The following is a 23,815-nucleotide window of genomic DNA, read 5'->3' on the forward strand; positions in this document are numbered from 1 at the left end:
TACCACTGTTCAACAAAAGTTCCCAAAGCGGTTTACACAGAGGAATAATAAACACATGAATAAGATGGCTCCCTGTCCCCAAAGGGCTCACAATCTAAAAGAAACATAAGATGGACACCAGCAGCAGTCACTGGAGGGATGCAGTGCTGGGGCCGGATAGGGCCAGTGGTATCTGCTTGGCATGCAGAAGGTCCCAGGTTCAGTTCTTGGCAGCCTCTCCAGGTAGGGCGAGGAGAAACCCCTGCCTGAAACCTTGCCTGTCAGAGTAGGCAATTTGGAGCTAGAAGGACCAAGAGTTTCATTCTAGGGGTGTGCACAGAACTGGCTGGTTCAGTTAGAGTCCGAACCGTCCCAAACCAGACCGGGCCAGTTTGGTCCGGCACTCCCTTGAACCCGCCCTCTAGTTCAGTCCGGGGGTGGGTGGGTTTGCGAATGAATTTTTAACCCCCCCCCAAAAAAAACCCTTAAGCCTCTGAGGGGTTCTCTGAGGCAGGGGTGGGGTGGGGTGGGGTGGGGTCCTCAGAGGTTCCTGTTCCCCCTGCCAGCCTTCCCTACTTAAAAAACAGCCCCATTCGGCCCTTTCCCCCAGTGTGGCAGACATTTTGGAGGCCGCCATGCCTGTGCAATGGGCCTCTGTGCGGCCTGGGTCATGCCCAGGCCACACAGAGGCACATTGCGCAGGTGTGGCAGCCTCCAAAATGGCCACTGCTCTGGTGGACGGCCAAACAGGGGCTATTTTTGAAGGAGGGAAGGTCGGTGGGGAGAGGGGGAACCTCCACGGACCCCTCCAGAGGGGGTAAGTATAATTTTTTTAAAAAAATCGTTCGTAAACCCTCCAAATGGGGCAGGGGGTTCGGTCCAGAGTCAAGCTGAACCAGGGGAGGTTCGGCTCAACCCTGAGCCTTTGAACCGAACCAGTTCAACTTTGAACTGGTTTGGCTCCAAATTTGTTTGCACATCCTTATCTCTGTAGACAGCAGCTTCCTATGTTACATATTGAATGGAGAGCCAATCTTGTGGTAGCGAGCATGTTCTGTCCCCTTTCTAAACAGGGTTTGTCTTGGTTTGCATTTGGATGGGTGACTACATGTGAGCAATGTGAGATATCCCCCTTAGGGTATGGGGATGGAGCTCAGTGGTAGAGCGTCCCAGGTCCAATCTCTGGATCAGTCAAGGTAGGGACCCCTTCCTGAATCTTGGGGTGTGCTGCTGTCAGTCAGTGTAGATGATACTGAGCTAGATGGACCAGTGGTCTGGCTCAGCAATAAGACAGCTTCCTACTTGATGGGAAGGGAGAGACGATCTTCCTTCATAGTACTTCCTATCTTGGTGGCGATCCGATACTGGTTCCGGGGCTGAGACTCCAATTAAGCTCCGCTTCCTGCCCTTGTCCTCAAATGGCATCCACACCTTGTGCACCACCGGAGACCCGAGCAATCACCAGGTGCCTGGGCTTAGCCGATGAGTCATGCTTGGGTATTCTGCCCTCTCCCAGGCTCAGTGAGCAGCACAGAGAAGGACAAGACAGACATGAAGATGGCCGTCATTGCTGAACACCTGGGCCTCAGTTGGGCGGGTGAGTCTTGCGGAGGGATCGGGTCTTCCTGGCATGGAGTGCAGCAAACACCGTGCATCGCAGAGGCTGGAGGGCAGGCCGCAGTGGACAGCCAGCTCCTCGTTGGTCACACAGCCTCGGGTCACATCCAGATGTGGACTCAGCCACCTCATGCTTCGGAGACTGGAATGTAGCTTATTAAGGCCCCCAAGGCTTGTGTATTGAGGTGGAGAGCCAGGCTTGAAGCAAACATGAGTTGTCCCCTTGCTGAGCAGGGTTTTCCCTGGTTGGCATTTGGATGGGAGATGGATCGTGAGCACTGTCCGCTGTAACCTAGTCCCCCACTGTAGACAATATCGAGTTGGATGGACTGATTTAGTATAAGGTGGCGTCCTCTGTTCCTGTGAATGGGGTTCAGAGCCCTCTTTAGGCACACCTTATCGGAGGAGAGCTGGGCTTGTGGTAGCAAGCATGAATTGTCCCCTTTGCTAAGCAGGGTTCACCCTGGTTTGCATTTGAATGGGAGACTACAGGTGTGAGCACTGTAAGATAATCCCCTCAGGGGATGGGGCCGCTCTGGCCAGAGACTGATGTGCATGCAGAAGGTTCCAAGGAAGTGCCCTGGAAGCATCTCCAAGATAGGGCTTGGCGAAGGGGCTGCCAGTCTGTGTAGACAATATTAGGTGGACCAATAGTCTGACTCAGTAGAAAGCAGCTTCCTCTGTTCCTTGGTACCAAGGGAATAGGACTGTGCAACATCAGCCTCTGTGATTGGCAGGCAGTATGAAGCTTTTGGATTGGCCAGGCCCAGCATAAATGCCAGGAGCCTGGCTTTCAGCCCTTGTTTGGTCTACAGAGCAGGACCTTGTGCTGCGCATCAGTCTCTGGTTCAGGCCCGTGCTCTGACCTCAACCCAAAACCCTAGCAGTGGATCTGGGGGCCTCCTTTGGCTTGGCAGGTAGTCGCTTCAGGTTTAGTTTCCGGGAAGCTCCCACAGCAGTGAGCCGGCTTTGCCTGGAGGTGGACTGGTTAATGAGGGCCCCCTGATGCCCACCCACTCAGTTTTTCCTTTTGTGTGCTTAGCAAAAGCCTCAGGGACCCCTCGGCGGTCAGGAAAATGCAGCATGTCTTTTGTGTGCCTCTCAGAGAGGAATGTGTGCAGCCAATTCCTCTCCGGGCTGACGGCTCTGTGCTGTTGCTTTCCCCTCCCGCCCCTCTTCCTTCTCCTTTCTCCAGAGTTGGCCAGGGAACTGCAGTTCAGCGTGGACGACATCAACAGGATCCGTGTCGAGAACCCCAACTCCCTGCTGGAGCAGAGCATGGCTCTGCTGAACCTGTGGACCAGCCGCGGCGGCCAGAGTGCCAACAGTGGGTGTTGGCGAGGGTTTGGGGGGGGGGCAGGGGCAGCTGGGTGCTTTGTCAGAGGGACTCCACCTGGCCTTAGACACCCACCTTTGCCCTTGGCCACATTCGGTGTGTGCCATTCCTGTGGTCACATCCACCCAATGCAGTTTCCTCACAAATACCCTCGGCGTCCACTGCGCTCATGCCCCATCGTGCCGATGCGCCATACAATGGCTGCTTGACCAGGGGTGCACCTAGGTATTTTTGGCACCCGGACCTGAGGCTGAAGGGCTTCAGAAGCCCGCCCGCTCTGAGCTCCCCCTGGTTTTTTAAATACCTTTTTGATCTGCTGCCACTGTTCAGTCCCCGCTGTGCGCACTGCCGCTATTTCCCCCTCGCCACCGCTCACCGCTATTTACCCCTCTTCATCACTGGGGGCGGTGTGAGTGAAGCAGAGCGGAACAAGCCACCCTTTCTGTCGGCGGTCGCAGGTGGGCCTCCTTGGCCTGCGCAGACCGGCCTCCTCAGGGACCTGCCTGCGCCGCCGCCCTCGCCATTACCAGTGGGGGTGGCCTGTTCTGCTCTGCTCACCCCCCCAATGGTGAAGAGTGGGACATAGTGGCGAGCAGTGGCACGTGGGGGAAATAGTGGCAGGGGCCAGGCAGCAGTGGCGGGGCATCGGGGCTCTGGGAAGGCCCCCCCGAGCATTGGGGGGGCCCAGGAGGCAGAAGGCCACAGACCCCTGCCCCGTGGTCCATGCCTAAGTGCACCACTGTGCTTAACTACAGCTCCCATCAACCCCAGGCTGGGGCACCCTGTTCTTGGCCACGAGCGAGATGCCCGCCGCCTGCCCTGCTTGCCATCGAGGCCTCAGTTCCATGCGGCTAAAGGTCCCCTCCCCCCTTCCTTTGGCAGTGGAGACCCTGTACACGGCTCTGCGCAACATCGACCGCAGCGAACTCGTCAACATGTTGGAAGGCACCACGCGGCAAAGCCGCAGCCTGAAGGGCGACAAGCTCTACCCGCATCGGGACTACTCCCTCTCGCCCTCCCAGATGAATGGTGAGTCCCGGTCCGAGAGCGCCTGGCCACTGCAGCGTCAGATCCTTCCCAGCAACCCCTGCGGTCCTGGAGCCCTGTGCGCAGGCTGGGCCTTGAAGCGCGGCTGCCCCGCTCCCCTCCTCCTGAACCTCGGCTGTCCCCTCCTCTGCCCTCTTTTGTGGGCCCGGAGGTCAGCTCAGCTACTGCCTGCTAACTCTCCCTGCTGGCAGCTGCTTCCTCTTCTCCTCAGCTAGGTCTGCCCGGCTCAGGGTTCACACCCTGGTGGGATGGAGGAGATGCTCAGGATTGGGGGGGGGGGCATCCCAGAGCCATCACTGGTACTGGGGTGCAGTTGGGGAGGGAATGCAAAGGCGTGCTTGGAAGGGCAGTCGGAGGCCTCGGCAAGGGATGGTGGCTGTGCAGGTGATAGGGGTGTGCACCACCTGGCTCGTGAACTCCCGGGAGGCGGGCGGTGGCCCTTACCTGCCCTGCCACTTTTGCCCCACCAGCATTCTCCCCAAAATCATTGCATGCCATGCACGCCAACCACTTCCGGTCTGATGGTGTCCGGGGCTGCAGGGAGGTATGCTGTAGCCTTGCGGCAATGATTTGGGGGAGAGCACTGGTGTGGCGGAAGCGGTGGGGCAGGTAAGGGCACCCTCCCTGCCCCTTAAAGGCCCCCCGCTTCTGAACCAGCTCGAACGCCGGACTTCTGAACCGGTTTGACGTTCTGAACCGGTTTGGCGTTCTGAACCGGTTTGGCGTTCTGAACTGGTTCGACGTTCTGAACCGGTTCAACTCCAGAAAAGGAGTGGTTTTCCTTCCCAGCAACCCCTGCGGTCCTGGAGCCCTGTGCGCAGGCTGGGCCTTGAAGCGCGGCTGCCCTGCTCCCCTCCTCCTGAACCTCGGCTGTCCCCTCCTCTGCCCTCTTTTGTGGGCCCGGAGGTTCGTGCACATCCTTAGCAGGTGAAGCCTAGAGCTTCACTGGTGAAACCCAGATGGGGGAAATCCAGATGGCTTCCATGCAACCAGTGTAGCACAGGCCAAAAGCTGACTGAGGATGGAGGAGGTTTGCCTCACCATGTCTGCATTGCTCCTCCTCTCCTAAAATTCAGAAGCACGTGGGGAAACAGGCATCAGTTTTTCCAGCTGGCTGCAGCTGGCTAACTGTGCTGTGTGGCCCAGCTGCCTCACAGTTGCTGGGAGAGTGAAAGCCTTATGCACTGAAGTCCCTGCTGCTGGTAGAAATGCAAGTTTGGATGCCAAGTGAGGTCCTGTCTGTTGACAGTAGACATTAAAAATGCAGTGAAGGTGTACCTATAGAGATAGGGCTATAGTGGGTTCAGGACATGAGTGAAAATGCAAGCGGGCCATCACCAGGGACTGGGGCAAGAGGGAAAGTTTGAGGTCCAAGTCCTGTGAACCAGCTGTAGTAGATTTCAAGCGTTGTATGGGTGGTCTGAAAAGGGGATCCTATTCATGGAAGAGAAGTGTATCTGTGGCTATTTGTCACAGTGCCTAAATGAACCCTCCATGTTCAGGAGCAGTATGCCCCTGAAAAATCAGATGCTGGGTGGCAACAGGATGGAGGGGCCTGTTGCTTTCAAGCCCTGCTTGTGGGCTTCCCGGAGGATGCTGGAGGTTGGATGCTGGATCTAATGGACCTCGGTTCTGATCCAGCCAGTCCTGCATGCGTGAGGGTGGCACAGGTTACAGGGCAGGCTAGAGGGCACTCGAGGACAGCCAGGTGCTGCTTAGGTGGAGGGCAGTGCACACCGTGACCCAGATCCGCGCTGGCTCTACTTTTCTCTCTCCCTTCCCCTTCCCAGTACAGTCTGCGCTCTTCCACCTGCTATCCAGCCGGCAGAGGCGCAGGCTCTTCCTGAAGCGGCTGGCCGGTAGGTGCCTGTCACCGTGTCCTCTGGCCTCATCCTGACCTCTCTCCTTTTCCACCACCACCACCACCACCACCTCCTCTTTTCTCTCTCCGCTGCCTGTCTCCACTGTCTCTCTCTCTCTCTCTCTGTCTGTCTCTCTCGTCTGGCCTGTGCCGCCCGGGAGCTTCTGCCTTACTGACGCATGACACCCCCGGCCTGGCCTGCCTTTCCGCGCCCCCTCAGCTGAATGCCTGCCCTCTGCCCTGTGCTGCTTCCTCCCCCAGTCCCTGGCTTCCCTGCCCTTGCCTGCCCCACAGCTATCTCAGCTCTCCCAGGGGGCTGCCCCCTGCATTGCCATGCGAAATCCAGCTGGGCCAGGCCTCTTACAGGCTGCACGGAGCCAGCACTGCGCTCACTCTCCCACTGCACCCGCGGGTGGGGTCGGGGGAGGTCAGGCAGCCAGTGGGCTCTACTTGTGACCAGGATGGAGCTCATTCCCTTATTCTTACTCTTGAAATCCAGGGCCACCAGGAAAGTGCACAGTGCATTCCCGAGTTCCATAAGCAGAGGTTGATAGGCCTCTGCCTGCAAGGATCTCCCAGTCGAAAGGTTGGCCGCGGAGATGGCAACAAAGAGGGCAGGGGGAGAGGCAAGCATAGTCGGTAACCTTGGGTGCTCTCGCTGTTGTTGAACTGCAACACCCGTCATAAATTGTGACGGGAGTTGACAAGAGGTGTCGTTGAATGCCAGTTGGTGTGCCCAAGGCGCCCACCCCGACTTAGGCTCAGTTACAGTAACTGTCTTCAGATGGTCCTTCAAGCTGTAGTCTGGGGGACCAGGAACAAGCCAAGGACTCAAGCGTGGTGCCCTCTCGCCCGTGGTGGCCCTCTTTTCCTCGCTCACGGGGCCATCAGTGACTCCCTTGGATCAAACCGTGCTACAGTTTGCTGCAACCGAGCTGGCAAAACTGAGCGAGCTGTGGTTTGAGCGAGCCTTCCAAGGCAGGGCCAGGTTGTGGCTTGCAGTTCTTTCCAGAACTGCTGGTTGCTGCTTCCGGCATAACGGCAGACTGTGGGATGGTTTGATAAAACCCAGAAGCCACTGGTTAAGCCAGGTTAACTGGTTAAGCTCAGGGAGAAGAAGAAAGAGATGGCAGGGGAGCATTTGAGCCTGTACCTTGTTCCTGATCCTCGAAACGATTTGGAGAGTTGTCTGACTGCATGCAGCACATGTCAGAGGAGGGGCTGAAAATTCACCTTTGCCACGAGGCCTTCAGAGTTATTCCTTCACCACCAACTTAGCTAAGCCTGAGTCGGTGGAATTGCATAGTGCAGGAGTGCTCAGACTTCGGACTCGGAGGTTGTTGGACTATGACTTCGGAGGTTGTTGGACTATGACTCCCATCATCCCCTGCTGGACTGTGGACTATGACTCCCATCATTCCCTGCTGGAATTGTAGTCCAACAATCATTGGGGACCAAAATTTGGGAACCTGGGGCATAGCCTGGGGCTGCACACTGCGAGCCTCCTGATCTACGGCTCCCGTCCTACCTGACTGTTGGCCACTGTGGCTGGGGATGATGGGAGCTGTAGTCCAAGAACGGCTGGCGGGGCCAAAGTTGTGCAGCCCTAGCATGGTAGAACTTACATCCCTTGTTGTTCTTGTTTCTCCTGCTCCTCCCCAGATCATATTTCTCCCCGCCACTGGGGGAGGCTTTCTGCTTGCCGCACACGGCAGTCACTTTTTCATTGGCAAAACAGAGCCGCTCTTGACTATACCTCCCAGCTGATGCTTCCAGGCCTAGGAAGGCCCTTGCCTGCTGTAGCTGCTCCCCATGGTCAAGGACACCCTTCTTTAGAGAGCAGGGTTTGCTCATTTTGGGGGCAATCTGAGCACTGGGGTCTGTCAAGCTACTGGCAGGCCAGAGTGACTCACTGGTGGATGGTCTTGTTCTTGGGCGCGTTCGGTGCAAGGCTGATGAGGGGGTGGAGCGGAAACTCCCTCCCTTGAAAAGTCACCGAGAGCGCTGAGGCAGGACCTGTCATTTACAAAAATACCGTATCTACCCAAATAGAAGACTACTCTGAATTTACGACAATCCCCTTAAAAAAATATAGGTTGAATATAGTACTACTACTACTACTACTACTACTACTACTACTACTACTACAATATGTATATACCGCTTGTCAACCAAAGTTCTGAAAGCGGTTTACATTGAAAAATAAAGTAAATAAATAAGATGGTCCCCTGTCCCCAGAGGGCTCACAAGCTAAAAATAAACATAAGGCAGATACCAGCAACAGCCACTGGAGGGATGCTGTGCTGAGGATGGATCGAGCCAGTTGCTCTCCCCCTGCTAGATAGAAAGAGAATCACCACTTTGAAAGATGCTTCTTTGCTTAGTTAGCAGGGGTTAACTAAGCCAAACCCCTAACCCAAATATAGGTTATATTCAGATATTTACCTGAAAGGAGGAGAACTCTGAATTTAGGATGACCCCTGTCCCCAATTTTTACAATCAACGAAGAAATCTAGCCTTGGAATTGGGTAAATAGGGTAACTAAGCCCCATCTCAACAAAGCAGTGGGGGCGTGTCAGTGGGCTGCCCCATTGAGGAGGGAACTGGACCAGTTCAAAGCATTTTGACCATCTGAACCAGAAAACCCAGTGCTCCCCACCCCACAGGCAGAGAGGGGTACAGGTTCCTCTGTTCACTTGTGAAGCTCCTGTTCCTTTTAGTAGGGGCTGCTGAGCAAATCCCAGTGGATTGCATCCCAGGACTCAGGTCTCCTCTGCCACCCTTTGTGGACCCAAAATCCATCTCATGATGCACTAGCTCACGGTGATCAGCTTTCGGGCCACAGTCGATTCATTCACATGATCAGAAATTGAGTAGGACAAGGATCCTGCCCAGGTTTGAGAGCTGTGCATGCTCCTGTTTTGTGACCATGTGCTTGTACAAAACAAGGCAGGATGCAGTGGAAGGGATGGTTAGCAAGTACCCATAGTCTCGCACACCATCACTTCCCCTGGCCTCCTGCCTTGCCTTTTGTTCACACACGATCACAAAATGGGAGCACACACAACTTGGTAGGGTGCTTTCCCTCCCTATTTCTCACCATGGCGCTTTCCAGATTACCCGCTCAACAGCGGCAAAATGCTTCGGTTCAGGCAAATCTCATGCAAAACATCAATAGCAAAGCCACCAGGGTGCTTTCCAGATTAGATCCTGCAACGGGGTCATGATGTATCTGCGAAGTGTGCTTCCGCACTTCCTGTGTTGTGACACCGCAATCCCTACGCTTTTCAGCAGGTTGCCGTTTGCATTTTGGATGCCTTGTTTCAGATTTAATCGTTGCGATTTATTCCTATAACGTCATATGTCTGGCATGAAAAGGTTGCTGTATTTTCCGGTTGTTAGTTTTCATGAGACTGCTCCCCTTGCTGGTAGCTTTGCTATTTACGTTTTGAATGCGATTTTCCTGAACCCACACATTTTGCCGCTGTTGAGTGGGTAATCTGGAAAGCACCCAGCAGGGAGAGCAGTCTCGCGAAAACTAATACATCTTGACTGCAGATACATTGTGACCCCATTGCAGGGTCTAATCTGGAAAGCACCCATGTGATCTAGCTTAATATGATGATGCAACATTGCCCGATTATCAGAGCTGGTCATTCCATACCCTAACACGGACTCTTCAGCCCCTTTGCCATTCTCAGTCTCTCTCCCTGCTGCCTGCTCTGCAGCTATTCTGTGCCATGGATGGCTTTGCATTTCCCTGGGAATGTTCAGGGGTGGGCTGGAGAGTCAGGATCCCATGAGCTTAATTTCTGAAGATTGGGGTGCTGGGGCTCAAACTCCTCTGGACCCCAGGGCACAAGCTGGGGAGTAGCATTATACAAAGGAGAATCCTGACCGGATGTATTGAAGTCACACCTTCTGCCTGGAAAGCTGGTCTCCTAAAACTGTGAGACCAGTTGTGGTTAGAACATAAGAACAGCGCTGCCGGATCAGGCCCAAGGTGTATCCAGTCCAGCATCCTGTTTCCCACAGTGGCCCACCAGATGCCTCTGAGAAGCCCACAGGCAAGAGGTGAGGGCATGCCCTCTCTCCTGCTGTGGCTCCTCTGCAACTGGTATTCAAAGGCAACTTGCCTTGGAGGCTGGAGATGGCCTACAGCCACCTAGGGACTAGGGATGTGCATGGAACCAGGCAGGGGAGGTTTGAAGACGGGGTGTGTGTGTGTTGCTGCTTTAAGGGTGGGGGAGCGGACACTTACCCCTCCCGCCGCTTTCCCCCCGCCGGCGCTCCATTTTTAGAAAGTCCATCGGGGTGGCAGTGTACCTCCCTGCCGCCCCGTCTGCCCCCTTTACCAGAAGTATCTGACACGCCTGCGTGGGAGTGGGCACGACACACGCAGGCATGTCAGATACTTCTGGTTAGGGCGCAAACGGAGCGGCAGGGAGGTACGCCGCCACCCTGATGGACTTTCTAAAAATGGAACGCTGGCGGGGGAAAGAGCAGCAGGAGGGGTAACTGCACCCTCCCCTGCCCTTAAAGCAGCAGCTCCCCACCTTTGAACTGGCAGAACCACCTGCTGTTCGAACCGGTTCGGAGGCCCATAAAGGTTCAATGCACATCCCTGCACCAGACTAGTAGCCATTGAGAGACCTGTCCTCCATGACTTTGTCTAAGCCCCTTTTAAAGCCAATATGGTTACTCCATATTAAGGGGGGTGGCGGCCTTCTGCACATGCTCTAGGCCTGTCTTCTTTATTCTTCTTTCACATACTTTGAGGCCAAGCCCTGGTTTTGAAAACAGGCCCCGGGTATCCTAGTTTGGATCGAGTTGGCATTGGTTTGAGGGGAGCTTCGTTTCCCATAGTGTCCGCACACATTGATTTTGCGCAAACAGGTTTTTGAAGCAATACGAAAGCCTGCTTAACTTGTTTGAGCAGAGGCAAAAGGGAGATGCCGTGGTCCTTGGTTTAAAGCACTTCCAACTCCCTTAAGAAGAGGTAGTCACCGTTCCCTTGCAGGCAGTAGTAGAGCTCCCCTCTCTTTCTATGGACGGGAAAGGAGCAAAACCTGAAATAAAAGAAAACCGTTCCTGGTGAAACAAATGGTTTGAATCATCTCAGAAGTCTTTAATATTAAAGAGAAAAGTTGAGTGTGTAGCAGCCGGACTCATTTAAAGTGAAAAAAACATCCTCTGGAGATTTGGCAGCAGACATAGCGAAGTTCCGATAAAGTAAAAGTAAAGTGTGCCGTCAAGTCGATTTCGACTCCTGGCGACCACAGAGCCCTGTTGTTGTCTTTGGTAGAATACAGGAGGGGTTTACCATTGCCTCCTCCTGCGCAGTATGAGATGATGCCTATCAGCATCTTCCTATATCGCTGCTGCCCAATATAGTCCCAGCGGGGATTCGAACTGGCAACCTTCTGCTTGTTAGTCAAGCATTTCTCTGCTGTGCCACTTAAGGTGTGAAGTTCCAATAGCATACGGGAAACCATGATGATGATGATGAAGACTGGCCCTCATTCCATGGCATGATCCCTGGACAAGGGGCTGCCCAAGGTTATCCCACCAGCTGTTTTTGGAGGACAGCTCCCAGCATCCCTAGCTAAAGTCAGGGATGGTGGGAGTTGTTGTCCAACATCTGCTGGAGGGCCGAAGAGTTGACACAATGAGAGCCGGCAGCTTTTGGAGTTCTTGTCCTGCAGGCCTGAACTGCAGGGTAGCGTGTGGGGAGGGAGATCGGGAAATGTTTTTTGCCTCTCTCCTCTCCTCACTACTCACTGCACAGCAAGCCCTTTTGCGGGGAAGGCAGAGAAGCAAAGATCGCTTCCTCATCTTCCTCCCTGCATGTCGCCTGCCCCTCAAGGTTAAGGGCAACTATTCTCAAGGCTGTTCTGCCCCTTGCAGTTCTCATTGCTGCCCAGATTGCTTAGCCCACCCAGATTCATCCAGATTTCAGATTTCATTTTAAAAAAAGCTAAGCTCCAGCCCTTGTAGAAGCAGAGTTAAGGAGCAAGACATGCTGTCACTATTCTGCTCAGAATGAAATTATTTTCAAGCCCATTTACGTTCTCATTGTGTCAATGAGATCACTGCAGGGAATGTCGGCCATTTTTTATTAATTATGATTGGCTTGATTATTTTGGATCACAAAGCAACATACAGGTCTTATAGCTCATAATTCTAGAAACCTGACAGGCTGCTACATGCTAGACTCTTTATGTTATTAAAGGCCCAAATGGAGTTTTCATACCTGAGGCTCAAAGCGTTTTAAATTTTAGTTGACCTTGTTTGCCAGCATTGGTTTGGTAATGTAGACAGAAGCAGTGCATTGGCCACAATCCCAATTGTGTCGCCCTCTGCATCCATTTCCCCGTTAACAATTGTCAAGATGTTAGCATAAACAGAGGGACACACATGGGATTGGGACCTTGTGTATGAAAACCCTCCGCTCCATGGTTTGTTTCATTGTCAAGTTTTCTTTTGAATTTCCTTCCCACTTTTCCCCCAATGAAGGATCCTGTCCAGTCTTCCCCGTAACAGGATTCCCCAGATGCTGTCAGCTCCAACTCTGAGCATCCCCAGTTGCAATGGCCTTTGACTAGGGATGATGGGAGTTGTAGTCAACAACCTCTGGGCATCCCTCTTACGGGGAATCCTGATCTCCTGCTGTGCTTGTCTCTGGAAAGTCTGCATTAGTGAAAATCCTCAGGAGGCAGACAAGGACAAAGTGGCCGCTGGCCCTGCACACTGCCTTGCAGGCTCAAAACATAGAGCTCAGGCATTGCTAGAGCGCAGCACAGTCCTCGCTTCCGGTTCTCATTTGAAAGCTGCCACTTGGGTGCCTGCCTGGCAGGACTGTGATGGAGCTAGGAGGGTCCTCTCTCCTCCCCCCCATCTCTATGGCCCCAGCTCCATTGGCCTGACTTGATTCACCACCCAAGTAGAGTTGCCATGCCACCCCCACCCCCAGAATTCCAGATTTCACCTGGATTTTAAGCATCTCGCCCAGATTGCTTAGCCCACCCAGATTTCAGATTTCATTTTTTTTAAAAAAAGAAAAAAGCTAAGCTCCAGCCCTTGTAGAAGCAGAGTTAAGGAGTAAGACATGCTGTCACTATTCTGCTCAGAAATTATTTTAAAGCCCATTTACATCATATGCAAATTACACACCCGGATTTGGAAAGCCAGAAGATGGCAACCCTACACCCAAGCAGCTGCGTTCAGACCGAACCGGGAAGTGCCAGTCTAGTTGCATTGGGCCTGGGGCCCCTTGGTTTGCAAGGCGTGGGCCCCCCTGCCCCACGTCCCCAGAGGGCTGTGCCTGCCGCCCTGGGTCCAGCGTGTCAGTCTGTCGCCCTCTGTCTGCCCATGCAGGTTACGCTTCGCTTCAGGACGAGCTGCTCTCCCCTGCCTCCCTGCATTATGCGCTGCCCTCCCCGTTGCGTGCCGACCAGTACTGGAGCGAGGTGGCCATCATGGATGCCATCCCCATGGCCGCCAGCGAGCAGGACGCCCTCATGGAGATGTCCGACATGCAGGTGTGGTCCTCGGGGCTGACGCCCTCGCTGGTGACTGCCGAAGACTCCTCCCTGGAGTGCAGCAAGGCCGAGGACTCGGACGCCACGAGCGAAGGCCGGTTCCCGGGGCAGCTCCTGGAGGATGCCCAGGCCCCCGACCCGCTGGGCTCCATGGACCTGGTGGAGGACGACACAGTGGACTCAGACGCCATGAATGGGCTGATGGACTTGCTAGAGCAGGAGGAAGGTCAGAGGTCAGAGGGGAGGAGGCCAGAGGGCGAGCGCCAGGCGGGGCTGCCGGGAGGGCCAGGTGCCCACAGTGACGTCTCTCTCGTTGCAGGCCAGCAGAGGGTACAGGCCCGCATCACGGAGTCGCCCACCGTCAGCCGGGTCATAGACAAAGGCAAAGACAGGTAATGGGTTGTCTGGAGCAGTGGGGCACTCTGGCTGGCCAGGACAGCTCCGGAGAGCCTGTACCTTGCTTGTCGCGCATGGCTGCTCCTGCAGATGTTGGCCTACAACTCCCATAATTCCTGGCTATCGGCCGCTATGGCTGGGAATTATGGGAGCTGCCATCCCAAAACAGCTGGGGGCGGGGCCTAAATTGGACAGGCCTGGTGTAGAGCAAGGGTGCCCACCTTTTAAAACTAGTGTACCCCTCCTGCCATAGGGACATAGGAAGCTGCCATTTACCAGGTCAGACCTTCTAGCTCAGTACTGTCTACCCAGCCTGTCAGCGGCTTCTCCAAGGTTGCAGGCAGGAGTCTCTCTCAGCCTTACCTTGGAGATGCTGCCAGGGAGGGAATATGGGACCTCCTTCATGCAGGCATGCAGGTGTTCTTCCCAGAGCGGCCCCATTCCCTAAGGGGAATATTTTACAGTGCTCACACTTTGAATCTCCAATTGAAATGCAAACCAGGGTGGATCCCTGGCAAAGAGGATAGCTACCACAAGACCATCTCAGTTCCCATAGAGATTTTTAGAGTACATACAAATTTAAATGTTACAGTTATGAAACAGGCTACTCCGGTCACTGGCTTGTGTTCAGACTGTTACTCATGAGTATGCCCATTGAAATAGATGGGACATGTTCACTTGTCCCATTAATTTCAATGGGAGTATTAGTGCAAATTTTCTGAAGCCTGTCAATCAGGCTGAGAGAGGTATGCTGAGCTTCAGCATGCAGCCAGCCAATCAGGAACAGGAGGAGGGTCTTCACCTCCCTCCCCCTCCCTTTCTGCAGCAGGTACATCACTAAGGACCAGTGTTCCCTGTAACACGAATTCCTAGCTGTTGTTGACTACAATTCCCAGAATCCTTGGCCAAAGGCCATTGCAGCTGGGGATTCTGGGAGCTGTAGTCAACAACATCTGGAAATCCCTGTTACAGGGAACACTGACTAGTATTTCCTGTTGGAAGCCCTTAGCTATAGAGCCCTCCAGGGTTCGGTTCCCCACTACTCCACCCAAAAGGATCTCAGCAGCAAAGCTAGTTCTCTGCCGGAGACCTCGAAGAGCTGCTGCCAGTCAGAGTTGACCAGGGTAGGCAACATGTGGCTCTCCAAATGTGCGGAATCCCATCATCCCCAGCTGTAATTAATTGTGGCTGAGGGTGATGGGCGAGTCACAGGTGACTGTGAGATCCTGCCGCCAGACAGAGTAGCTTCGCATGTGCAGGATCCCAGCTGTGATGGTCTGCATCTCCACTTATATTTGCCATGCCCCCCAGAAGTTTGGGTTTCACCCGGATTGTAAGCATCTCACCCAGATTGCTTAGTCCACCCAAATTTGCCCAGATTTCAGCTTTCATTTAAAAAAAAAAGGGGGGGGGGGAAGCTAAGTCCCAGCTCTTGTAGAAGCAGAGTTATGGAGCAAAATGTGCAGTCACTATTCTGCTCAGAAATTATTTTCAAGCCAATTTACATAATAGGTAAATTAGGCACCCGGATTTGGAAAGCCAGAATACGGCAGCCCTATCTCCACTGGAAAGGATCACAGGTAGAGGGGCTGAAAGTAATTCAGATCTTTGGAGAGCTGCTGCCATTGAGAAGAGACAACGTTAGATCAAACCATGGGTTGACTTGGAGAAGGCAGCTTCAGCACACATTACATTCAGCACACGTACAATCTGTGCAGGTGCAGATCCAGAGGCAGACGCATCCATTCATGTTATGTTGATCCACTTCCTATCCAGAGGCGTATCTAGGGAAAATAGCGCCTAGGGCAAGCACGGAAATTGCACCCCCATCCAAACATCTGACACCCATCTTTCAGATAACTTTGTATTGTAAAATACTAGTCAAGCTTGTTAATCTTTTAATATTTCAAAAACTATTTAGCAGTGGATGTAGCCAGACCAAAAAATGCTTGAAAACTACAAATTTCAGTATGCTGGGGCTCATGAAATACCCAAATACTATGTGGAAGTGCACTTGGAAAACTGAACAGAAGTGCCTGTCTAATTCTCTACTATGCATTGTAGAATCACTATTAGATAAGTTTTTAAAAATAAATGGAGGATTTTACTTTCCCCAGATACTAGGGCCTTTCAGAGGCCATTTGAGCATGCGTGGTAGCCATTTTGTTTTTGGTGGCCATTTTGAACTTTTTTTTAATTTTAAAAAATGGTGCCCCCTTCAAGCGGTGCCCGGGGCACGTGCCCTGCCTGCCCCACCCTAGATACGCCCCTGTCCCTATCTGTATCCTGCATTTCAAGGGCCTGGATCTAAGCTCACTTTTAAAATGAAGGCAGGTAAACGTCATCCCCATAAAAAAGCACCTGCCCACACCATTTCTGAATCTTCTGCCACCAGGCTTGGCGACTGGGCCGTGGAGCGCACCTTCCTCTCCAGCCCGCCTGACCTGCCCAAGGGCGCCTCGCTGAGCCCCACACTCCTGCGGCAAGCAGTGCCCTATAAAGTGCGAGGCCGGGAGCGGGAGAGGCCAGAGCACATGCGGATCGACTTCTCAGAGGAGCGGGAGAGCCCACCGCCGCACACAGACTGGGGGCTCCAGCCCGGGAGGAGGCCGGGCTACGCCAAATGGCAGGAAGCTGAAAGCAGCTTCTTTGGGCAAATGCAGGTAGGAGAGTGGGGAGTAGCTTTGCAGCGCCCCCTAGCGCCAGAGCAGAGATGTGCATGTCCTGTGGGCTGCAGGTGCAAATTGAAGTGGATACAAATGAGCTTCATCCATATCCTGAACATAACAACTGGGTTTTTTGTTTTTGTTGTTGTTAATTTGTGATTTATCTGACATTTTATTTTTATTTTATTTATTTAAGGTATTTCTATACCGCCCCAAGCCTGCGTCTCTGGGCGGTTTACAATTGAAATCATTTAAACATTAAATCAATTAAACCTTAAACTCATTAACATTAAAATCATTTCAAACCCAATACTAAAAATATTAAAACTATAAATCTAATTAAAAGCCTGGATGAACAATGTGTCTGTGAAACAAAATTCATAAACATGGCAAAGTAAAATTGTATATACATACTACAGGATTATCATACTATAATTTTTATTTTATTTATTCCAAAACGTATAACGGCCCCTTGTAATATGACAAACATCTTGGTGATTATTGATACAAGTGATCAGTGGGAACCAGCAAATAATGATTCCCATTTGTTGCTGTTTTTTAAAAAAAGTGTTTCTTATGGAGACAGATGCTTAGCGGAGCTGGGAACTACTGGTGCAAGTAAGAAATGTAAATACAAATGAAAAAACATGCTAGAAATTTAAATACAAATGGGGAAAAAAACCATGCTTTATTTTAAACCTACTCACACACACCAATTAGAAAATGAAAATGACCAGGAGGCTTTACAGACAGGGCTGTTACCCTGAATCTCCTCCGGAAGAGAGTGTGTGTGTTCACAAATTAGCCAAATATACCCCAAAGTCCATTAGAGATCCTTGGAAGCAGTCCACACACAAATTGGGCTTTATCTTCCAAATTCTAGCTTATCTCAATGTATTTCTGGGTTTGAAAATTTCTGGTTTTAACCCACTTTTTCTGAAAACGCTGGAGCAAATAGGGAGAGGCACTGACTAGAATCATTAACCTGATAAGAGGGATACACTCTTTTAGGAATGCAGAGATAGGCTTTAGAAACCTCTCCCACGCCCGCCACTGGCTTTTTCATAGGTTGTGTCTTTCATTTCTTTAATTTTTTAAAACACAAAACAACAGGAATGAAAATGAAAAAGAAGCATTTTTTTCTTGCACAGTCCTAGTATTAGATAATAGAACATGCCTTCCTGAGAAGTTCAACTTTGATTTTTAAAATGTGCACATTTTCTGGTACCTAATAAGCAGGGGCGTAGCAAGAAAGCAAAGAAAGACATGCTGTTCTGGTAGATCCAGGTCTTAACACCCACATCAATTTTGGAGGATGAATACAACTGAAGGAAGCCCGGGCGGGTGTGCGGCTGGGGAAGTCAGTCATGTGACTTGCCTCTGGGGGACCCCCCAAGGCAGTGGGCCCCCAGACAACTGTCTCCCCTTGCCCTGTTATAGTTACGCCCCTGCTAATAAGCTTGAGATAATAAGCAAAGATAAGCTTGAAAAGTGGCATTACAGTAATGCCACTGTAATGTATACTTTCCACCTCAGCTTCTGGCCCACTCAACAGGGCTAAACTTTACAGGGCTGATGTGCTTGAACACTGGACCGAGACACTGAGCATAGCGTTCCCAACAGTCCCGTATTATGCGGGAACTAGTTATTTTAGGCCCGTTAAATTAACGGGCGCTAGGAGAGTTGTGTGCTCCGAGCCCCCCGCCACCATTTCCCCTCCTGCCACCACCAGCCTCCATGCCGCGGCCGGACTCCCCAGCCGGGCAAGGGCCCTCCACCACTGCCGGCCTCCCCTTTCCGGCTTCCCCCACCGCCTCCTCACCCTGTCTGCCGGCTTCCCCCGCCGCCTCTTCCCCCCGCCCAGCTTCGGTGGTGTGGCCAGGCCTTGGCCACGGCTCCACCGCCGCCTCTTCCCCCCGCCTGGCTTCGCGGCGGCCGCTTCTCCTCGGCGGCCGCTTCTCCTCCTCCAACATGGCTGCCGTGTCTCTGCGGCTATATCTTTCTCGGATGTTCTGGGCATGCGCTCTGCGCATGCCCAGAATGGCCGAGAAATACACGGGCGCAGAGACACGGGATCACACCCAAGGCTTTTATTATAGAGGATTCCCGTATCTGAGGCAAATATCTCTTGTCCTGAATGGGATGCTGTTTTTCTCATATTATTGACAGAGCCTGGGGCTCTCTCTCATCCCTCACTGAGTTTGCATTGAACCTTTTGAAGTCTGGGTGAAGTCCATTATAATGTAAGAGAAACAACAAAGTTCACAAAAGAAGCCCCAGTTGCTCTGCAAACTTGCAAGAGCAATGGCCTGATTTGATTTACATTTTGCAAGTTGCTAATTGTATACTTATCAAATGTAAATAGACCCACAGACTCTTGCTAACTGACTCACCACTTCTGGCAGATAAAAATGCCTATCAGTGAGGCTTTCAGTGGGGAAGGTGTGGGGGATGTCGTGTGTGTGTGTGTGTGTAAACCTGGGGGGTTATCTTAATTTCTCACCTGACACTTGCTCTGTGTCTGCGTGGGATGGTCTGTGTGAACAAGAAGCTTTGTGAAATCATGGGGTTTGTTTTGTTGTTGTTTTTACAAATGTGTTGTTACTCAGAATTATTACATTCCTTCACACGCTCAAAAGCTGGTTAGGAGGAACGGACGACCAACCAGGCTCCAAGAGCTGTGTGTGCCCCGCCCAGCCCCAAAATGGCTGTGTGTGTGTGTGTGTCCACAAACATCAAGGCAGGAGGGGGGAGACATGATTGTGTCCTGGCCCTAATCTCGGTAGGACGGGGTGTGGTTTGCTTTTCCTCCACCCTTGAGAAAATGCTGAGTAAATGGTGTCAGCCGGTTGCTCCATCCTACCCAGATGGCGACTGGCACACGGTCACTTTCCCCACTTCCTACCTCCTTTTTGCCAACACGTGAGCATTTCTTGGGGCCTGGCTGGATGCTCCTGCTTCCCTGATTTTGACTGTGTGGATGAGCCCTACTGTAGATCATGGTGCGATGGAGCAAAGAAAGGCAAACGTTCTCTGCAACTGCTTTAGGCATCTGGTGGAGACAGTTTTATGCCAGAGAGCAGTGTCTGTTTTGTTGCCCTGGAGGGACAAAAGTTTGGGAGTTTGGGCTTGCCAGCTCTCTTTGGTTTCACTGGTCCTTTTTCAGGATTTTAAGCTTTTCATATATACACCCCCTTGGATCAGAAAGTGGGGTCAGAGTATACAGAATGAACGAGTACCTGCATGTGCAGACCGTTCCATTCCACCGAGGTAGTGTTGCCATGGCCCCTGGAATTCCGGGTTTTACCCGGATTTTAAGCATCTCACCAGATTGCTTAGCCCACCCAGATGCGCCCAGATTTCAGCTTTCATTTTTTTCTATTTTTTAAAAAGCTAAGTTCTAGCCCGTGTAGAAGCAATGTTGAGGAGCAAAACGTGCAGTCGCTCTTCTGCTCAGAAATTATTTTCAGGCCCATCTGCATAAGATGCAAATGAGGCACCCGGATTTGGAAAGCCAGCCTCTGGCAACCCTACACTGAGATCTGTGTTCCCGAGCCTCCTTGCCTCCAGCCTCTGGCTGAGTCCCGGTGCTGAGGGGAAGGGGCTTGGCCTGGGCCCTGCTGCGTCAGATTTAGCCCCTCTATTTATATCCTGCCTGGCTAGCCTCTCCGCTTGCTTCCTAATTGGGAAGCGCCTGGATCTCGCCCACAGCCAGCCGCGGAGGGGCCAGAAATAGAGCTGCTCGGGATGCCAGAGGGTGGGGGTACCAGACTTAGGTGATTGGCCCTCACCCTTTACAAGGACAGGCTGAGCTGGCAGACTCCTGGCCCCTTGGAGACCTGGCTGTTGTGGGCCTCCCTCACACCCGCGTTGTCAGGCGTGGGGTGCCCTGGCAGGGCTGTAGCAGAGACGACTTTGAGGAGGCCTCTCGGAGCTGGAGAGGAGGGGGCCGGGTGCTTGGCTGGGTGCCTCCGAGCAGCTGGTCCAGGCCAGGCTAAAATTACAGCCGCTCTTCCTACGCACCCTCCCTGATTCCCAGTCAGAGGCTGCTCCTGCTGCCCGACTGGGCAGTACCCCTCCTGCCATGAGGGGAGCCAGGCATTAGCCTGGGGTTGGCTTGGGCCGGTTTGGGTGGAGGCCGGCTGGCCGCCTGCTAGCCCCAGGGGATCATGTGGGGCTTCTTGACCCAGCTGCTGATCAGCCTGGTCCTGCTGGGCTTCTTCCTGGTCAGCTGCCAGAACCTCCTGCACGTCGCCCAGGGCTCCGTCCGCTTCGTGCTGAAGCACATCCACCAGGAGCTGGATAAGGAGCTGGGCGAGAGTGAGGGGCTCAGCGATGACGAGGAAGCTGTCTCCACCCGGGTGGTGCGCCGGCGGGTCATCGTCCAGGTAGCCGGGGTGCAGGCGGGGGGTGGCACGGCCCTCGGAAAGCTTCCAGCGAACCCCGCGGCGTTGGTGCCCAACCTGCAGTCTCCCGGCACCCACTCCATGCCAGGCATAGCTGGCAGCATGGCCAAGAGAACCCCCAAGGCCCGGAGGGGGGCATGGAGGGCTGCCCTCGATGGCGTGGGGTGTGGCGCTGCACAGCTCCTTGCTCCCGGCCCCAAACAGCTCTGGGCTTCCTGCTTTTTCGTCCCTCCAGGGCAACGAAGTTCTGGATCTCCCCGGGGAGCAAGTGACTGAGGAACAATTCACCGACGAACAAGGCAACATCGTGACGAAGAAGGTCAGTCCCTTGCAGACGGGGGAGAGGAGACAGAGAGGGGGGTGCCAGCACCAGCCCCTCTTTTTGGGGTCCGTAAAAGTGGTTTTTTCTTTTATATTTATATCCCACTCTTCCTCTGAGGAGGACCGTGCCGTGTACATTACGTTTATCCTCACAACAGCCCTGTGAGGCTGAGAGAGAAGTGGCTGGTCCAGAGTCACCTAGTGAGGGACTCTGGCTGAATGGGGATTTGAACTCCATTCAGTCTCCCTGCAACACCTTAAGTTGTGCAGTGGGGAAATGCTTGACTAACAAGCAGAAGGTTGCTGGTTCGAATCGAAGCAGCAATATAGGAAGATGCTGAAAGGCATCATCTCATACTGCGTGGGAGGAAGCCATGGTCAACCCCTCCTGTATTCTGCCAAAAAAAAAAACCACAGGGCTGTGTGGGCACCAGGAGTCAAAATTGACTTGACAGCACACTTTACCTCCCTGCTCCTAATCCAGCACTCTAACCACAGCACTATGCTGGCTATAAAGAATTCTGCCTTCCTCTTCTCACCTTGGGGCAGTGCCTTTTCTCCGGCACTGTTAATGCAAATCCGTGCTGTTGCCGGCACCCTTTTCCTTGAATGGATTATGCTCTTTTAGTAGACCACTTACTTAGCATGTTTTAATCCTGCTCATGTTGCTCAGGGCAGCGTGCTGGACTTCTTCCATATTGCTCCCAACAGCCCTGCAGGGTAGGGCAGGTTGATTTGAGAGTGACTGGCCGGTGCGCTTCATGACTGGTTGAAGACTGGAACCCAAGCCTCTCTTCTCCGCATCTCTATCTGCAGCACCATATTTGGGGTTCATTTAGAGTGGATGCAGTTTCTGCCAGAATGAGAGGATGGAACAGCAAAGGAGAAGGTGCCATTTGGGCGATTGTGCCTTAGGCTGCCCTGTGGGACGTAGCTTGGTTCACTTGCTTGTAATTCAGGGCTCTTCACTGTCCAAGCCACTTTGGACAGGTAAATCACTGACATTGTAGGTAAACCCACACCCATGGCAGCTTCTTTCCTGGGTCAAAGAGCAGCTGGATTAAGGGGTGCAGTTTTCATCTGGGCCATAGACACAGGGGAAACAGTTAAGTACATCTCTGTCCCTGCCGTTGTTCCGACCTGAATTATGTTACGGATAGGATTACAGATCTTATTACCAGAGAAAAGTCAAAGAGCAAATTGTATATTTAATAAAAACATGGGAAGCGGCTAAGTCAGACCCTTGGTTCAACTGGCTTAGTATTCTCTACACTGACTGGCAGCAGCTCTCCGAGGTTTCAGGCAGGAGGCTTTCCCAGCCCTTCCTGGAGTTGACACCAGGGATTGAGGCTGGGCCCTTCTGCATGCATAGAACATAGGAAGCTGCCATATACCAAGGAAAAGCATTGGTCCATCTAGCTCAGTGTTGTCTACACAGACTGACAGCAGCTTCTCTAAGGTTACAGGCAGGAGTCCCTCTCAGCCCTGATTTGGAGATGCTGCCAGGGAGGGAACTTGGGACCTTCTGCTCTTCCCAGAGCGGCCCCATCCCCTGAGGGGAATATCTTCTAGTGCTCACACATGCCGTCTCCCATTTAAATGCAGACCAGGATAGACCCTGCTTAGCAAAGGGGACTAGTCATGCTTGCTACCACCAGACCAGCTCTCCTCCCTGCAGCAGATGTTGTACCACTGAGCTACAGCATCACCTGGGGGAGTATCTTACTGGCTCACATGTAGTCTCCCATCCAAATGCAAACCCAAGCAAATCCTGCTTAGGCAACGCAGAGGTGGCAGGTGAATGGCACCTTTTCCCGGGGGCCCTGGGGGCTTACAATGTGTACCCCCCCATTTTAGATAATGCCATTGGGCGGCAGTTCCATAGATGTGGTCTGGGAGGGATTTCCAGGCATAAGGCAAAGTGGGTGGAGCTCTCTTAAACTAAGGCTGCCCTTTAATTTTTGTTAACCTTCCCCTGCAGATTATCCGGAAGGTGGTGCGGCGGCTGGAAACGGACAGCACGGGTGATGGGCGGCAACATGAAGAGGTGATTATGGAGGGCTCCCTGCAGGAGCCGTAGAAGCCAGAAGTTGACCCAGATCGCTTGGCAGTGGGAGAGTGAGCAGCAAAGGACCCGAGCCCCAGGGCTCTGGCTGCATCCTCTCTGTTGTCTGTCCCCTGCTCCCTCGGCCCTCTCTCCCCCGCACCTTTCTCATCCTCCCACCTGCTGCCAGGGTGTTTTCCAGATTACATGCTGCAACACTTCTGCAACGTGTCCGCGACGTGCCCCTCTGCATTTCTTATGTTTCGACATCGCAGTCGCTATGCTGTCACCAGGGTGCCGTCCAGATTTCCGAGGCCTTGATTTGGGTTTTATTGATGCGTTATAGCAATAGCAATAGCACTTACATTTATATACCACTTTATAGCTGGAGCTCTCTAAGCGGTTTACAATGATTTTAGCATATTGCCCCCCCAACATTCTGGGTACTCATTTTACCGACCTCGGAAGGATGGAAGGCGGAGTCAACCTTGAGCCCCTGGTCAGGATCGAACTTGTAACCGTCTGGTTACAGGGCGGCAGTTTTACCACTGCACCACCAGGGGCTCATGGTGTTATGGTGTTATAGGGTTATGGCCCTATA

At 52.8% G+C, this 23,815-nt stretch overlaps 1 protein-coding gene across 8 annotated transcripts in view; it reads left to right on the top strand.

Moving 5' to 3' along the window:
• Positions 1 to 23,815, top strand: part of ANK1 (ankyrin 1) — a 223,849-nt gene that overhangs the window by 192,825 nt on the left and 7,209 nt on the right. For 7 of the 8 annotated variants that reach the window (XM_053269374.1, XM_053269378.1, XM_053269375.1 and 4 more), the window contains 8 exons: positions 1,496 to 1,576; positions 2,792 to 2,923; positions 3,815 to 3,961; positions 13,218 to 13,607; positions 13,701 to 13,773; positions 16,173 to 16,440; positions 21,085 to 21,168; positions 23,152 to 23,217. In XM_053269374.1, coding sequence (XP_053125349.1) covers positions 1,496 to 1,576; positions 2,792 to 2,923; positions 3,815 to 3,961; positions 13,218 to 13,607; positions 13,701 to 13,773; positions 16,173 to 16,440; positions 21,085 to 21,168; positions 23,152 to 23,217 — 1,241 coding nt within the window. Of the gene's footprint in view, positions 1 to 1,495; positions 1,577 to 2,791; positions 2,924 to 3,814; positions 3,962 to 13,217; positions 13,608 to 13,700; positions 13,774 to 16,172; positions 16,441 to 18,710; positions 20,832 to 21,084; positions 21,169 to 23,151; positions 23,218 to 23,815 lie in introns of those variants that run through there. The other variant, XM_053269381.1, reaches the window with a different exon arrangement.

Source organism: Hemicordylus capensis, chromosome 8 (assembly GCF_027244095.1).
Source record: "Hemicordylus capensis ecotype Gifberg chromosome 8, rHemCap1.1.pri, whole genome shotgun sequence".
NCBI classification, from domain to species: domain Eukaryota; kingdom Metazoa; phylum Chordata; class Lepidosauria; order Squamata; family Cordylidae; genus Hemicordylus; species Hemicordylus capensis.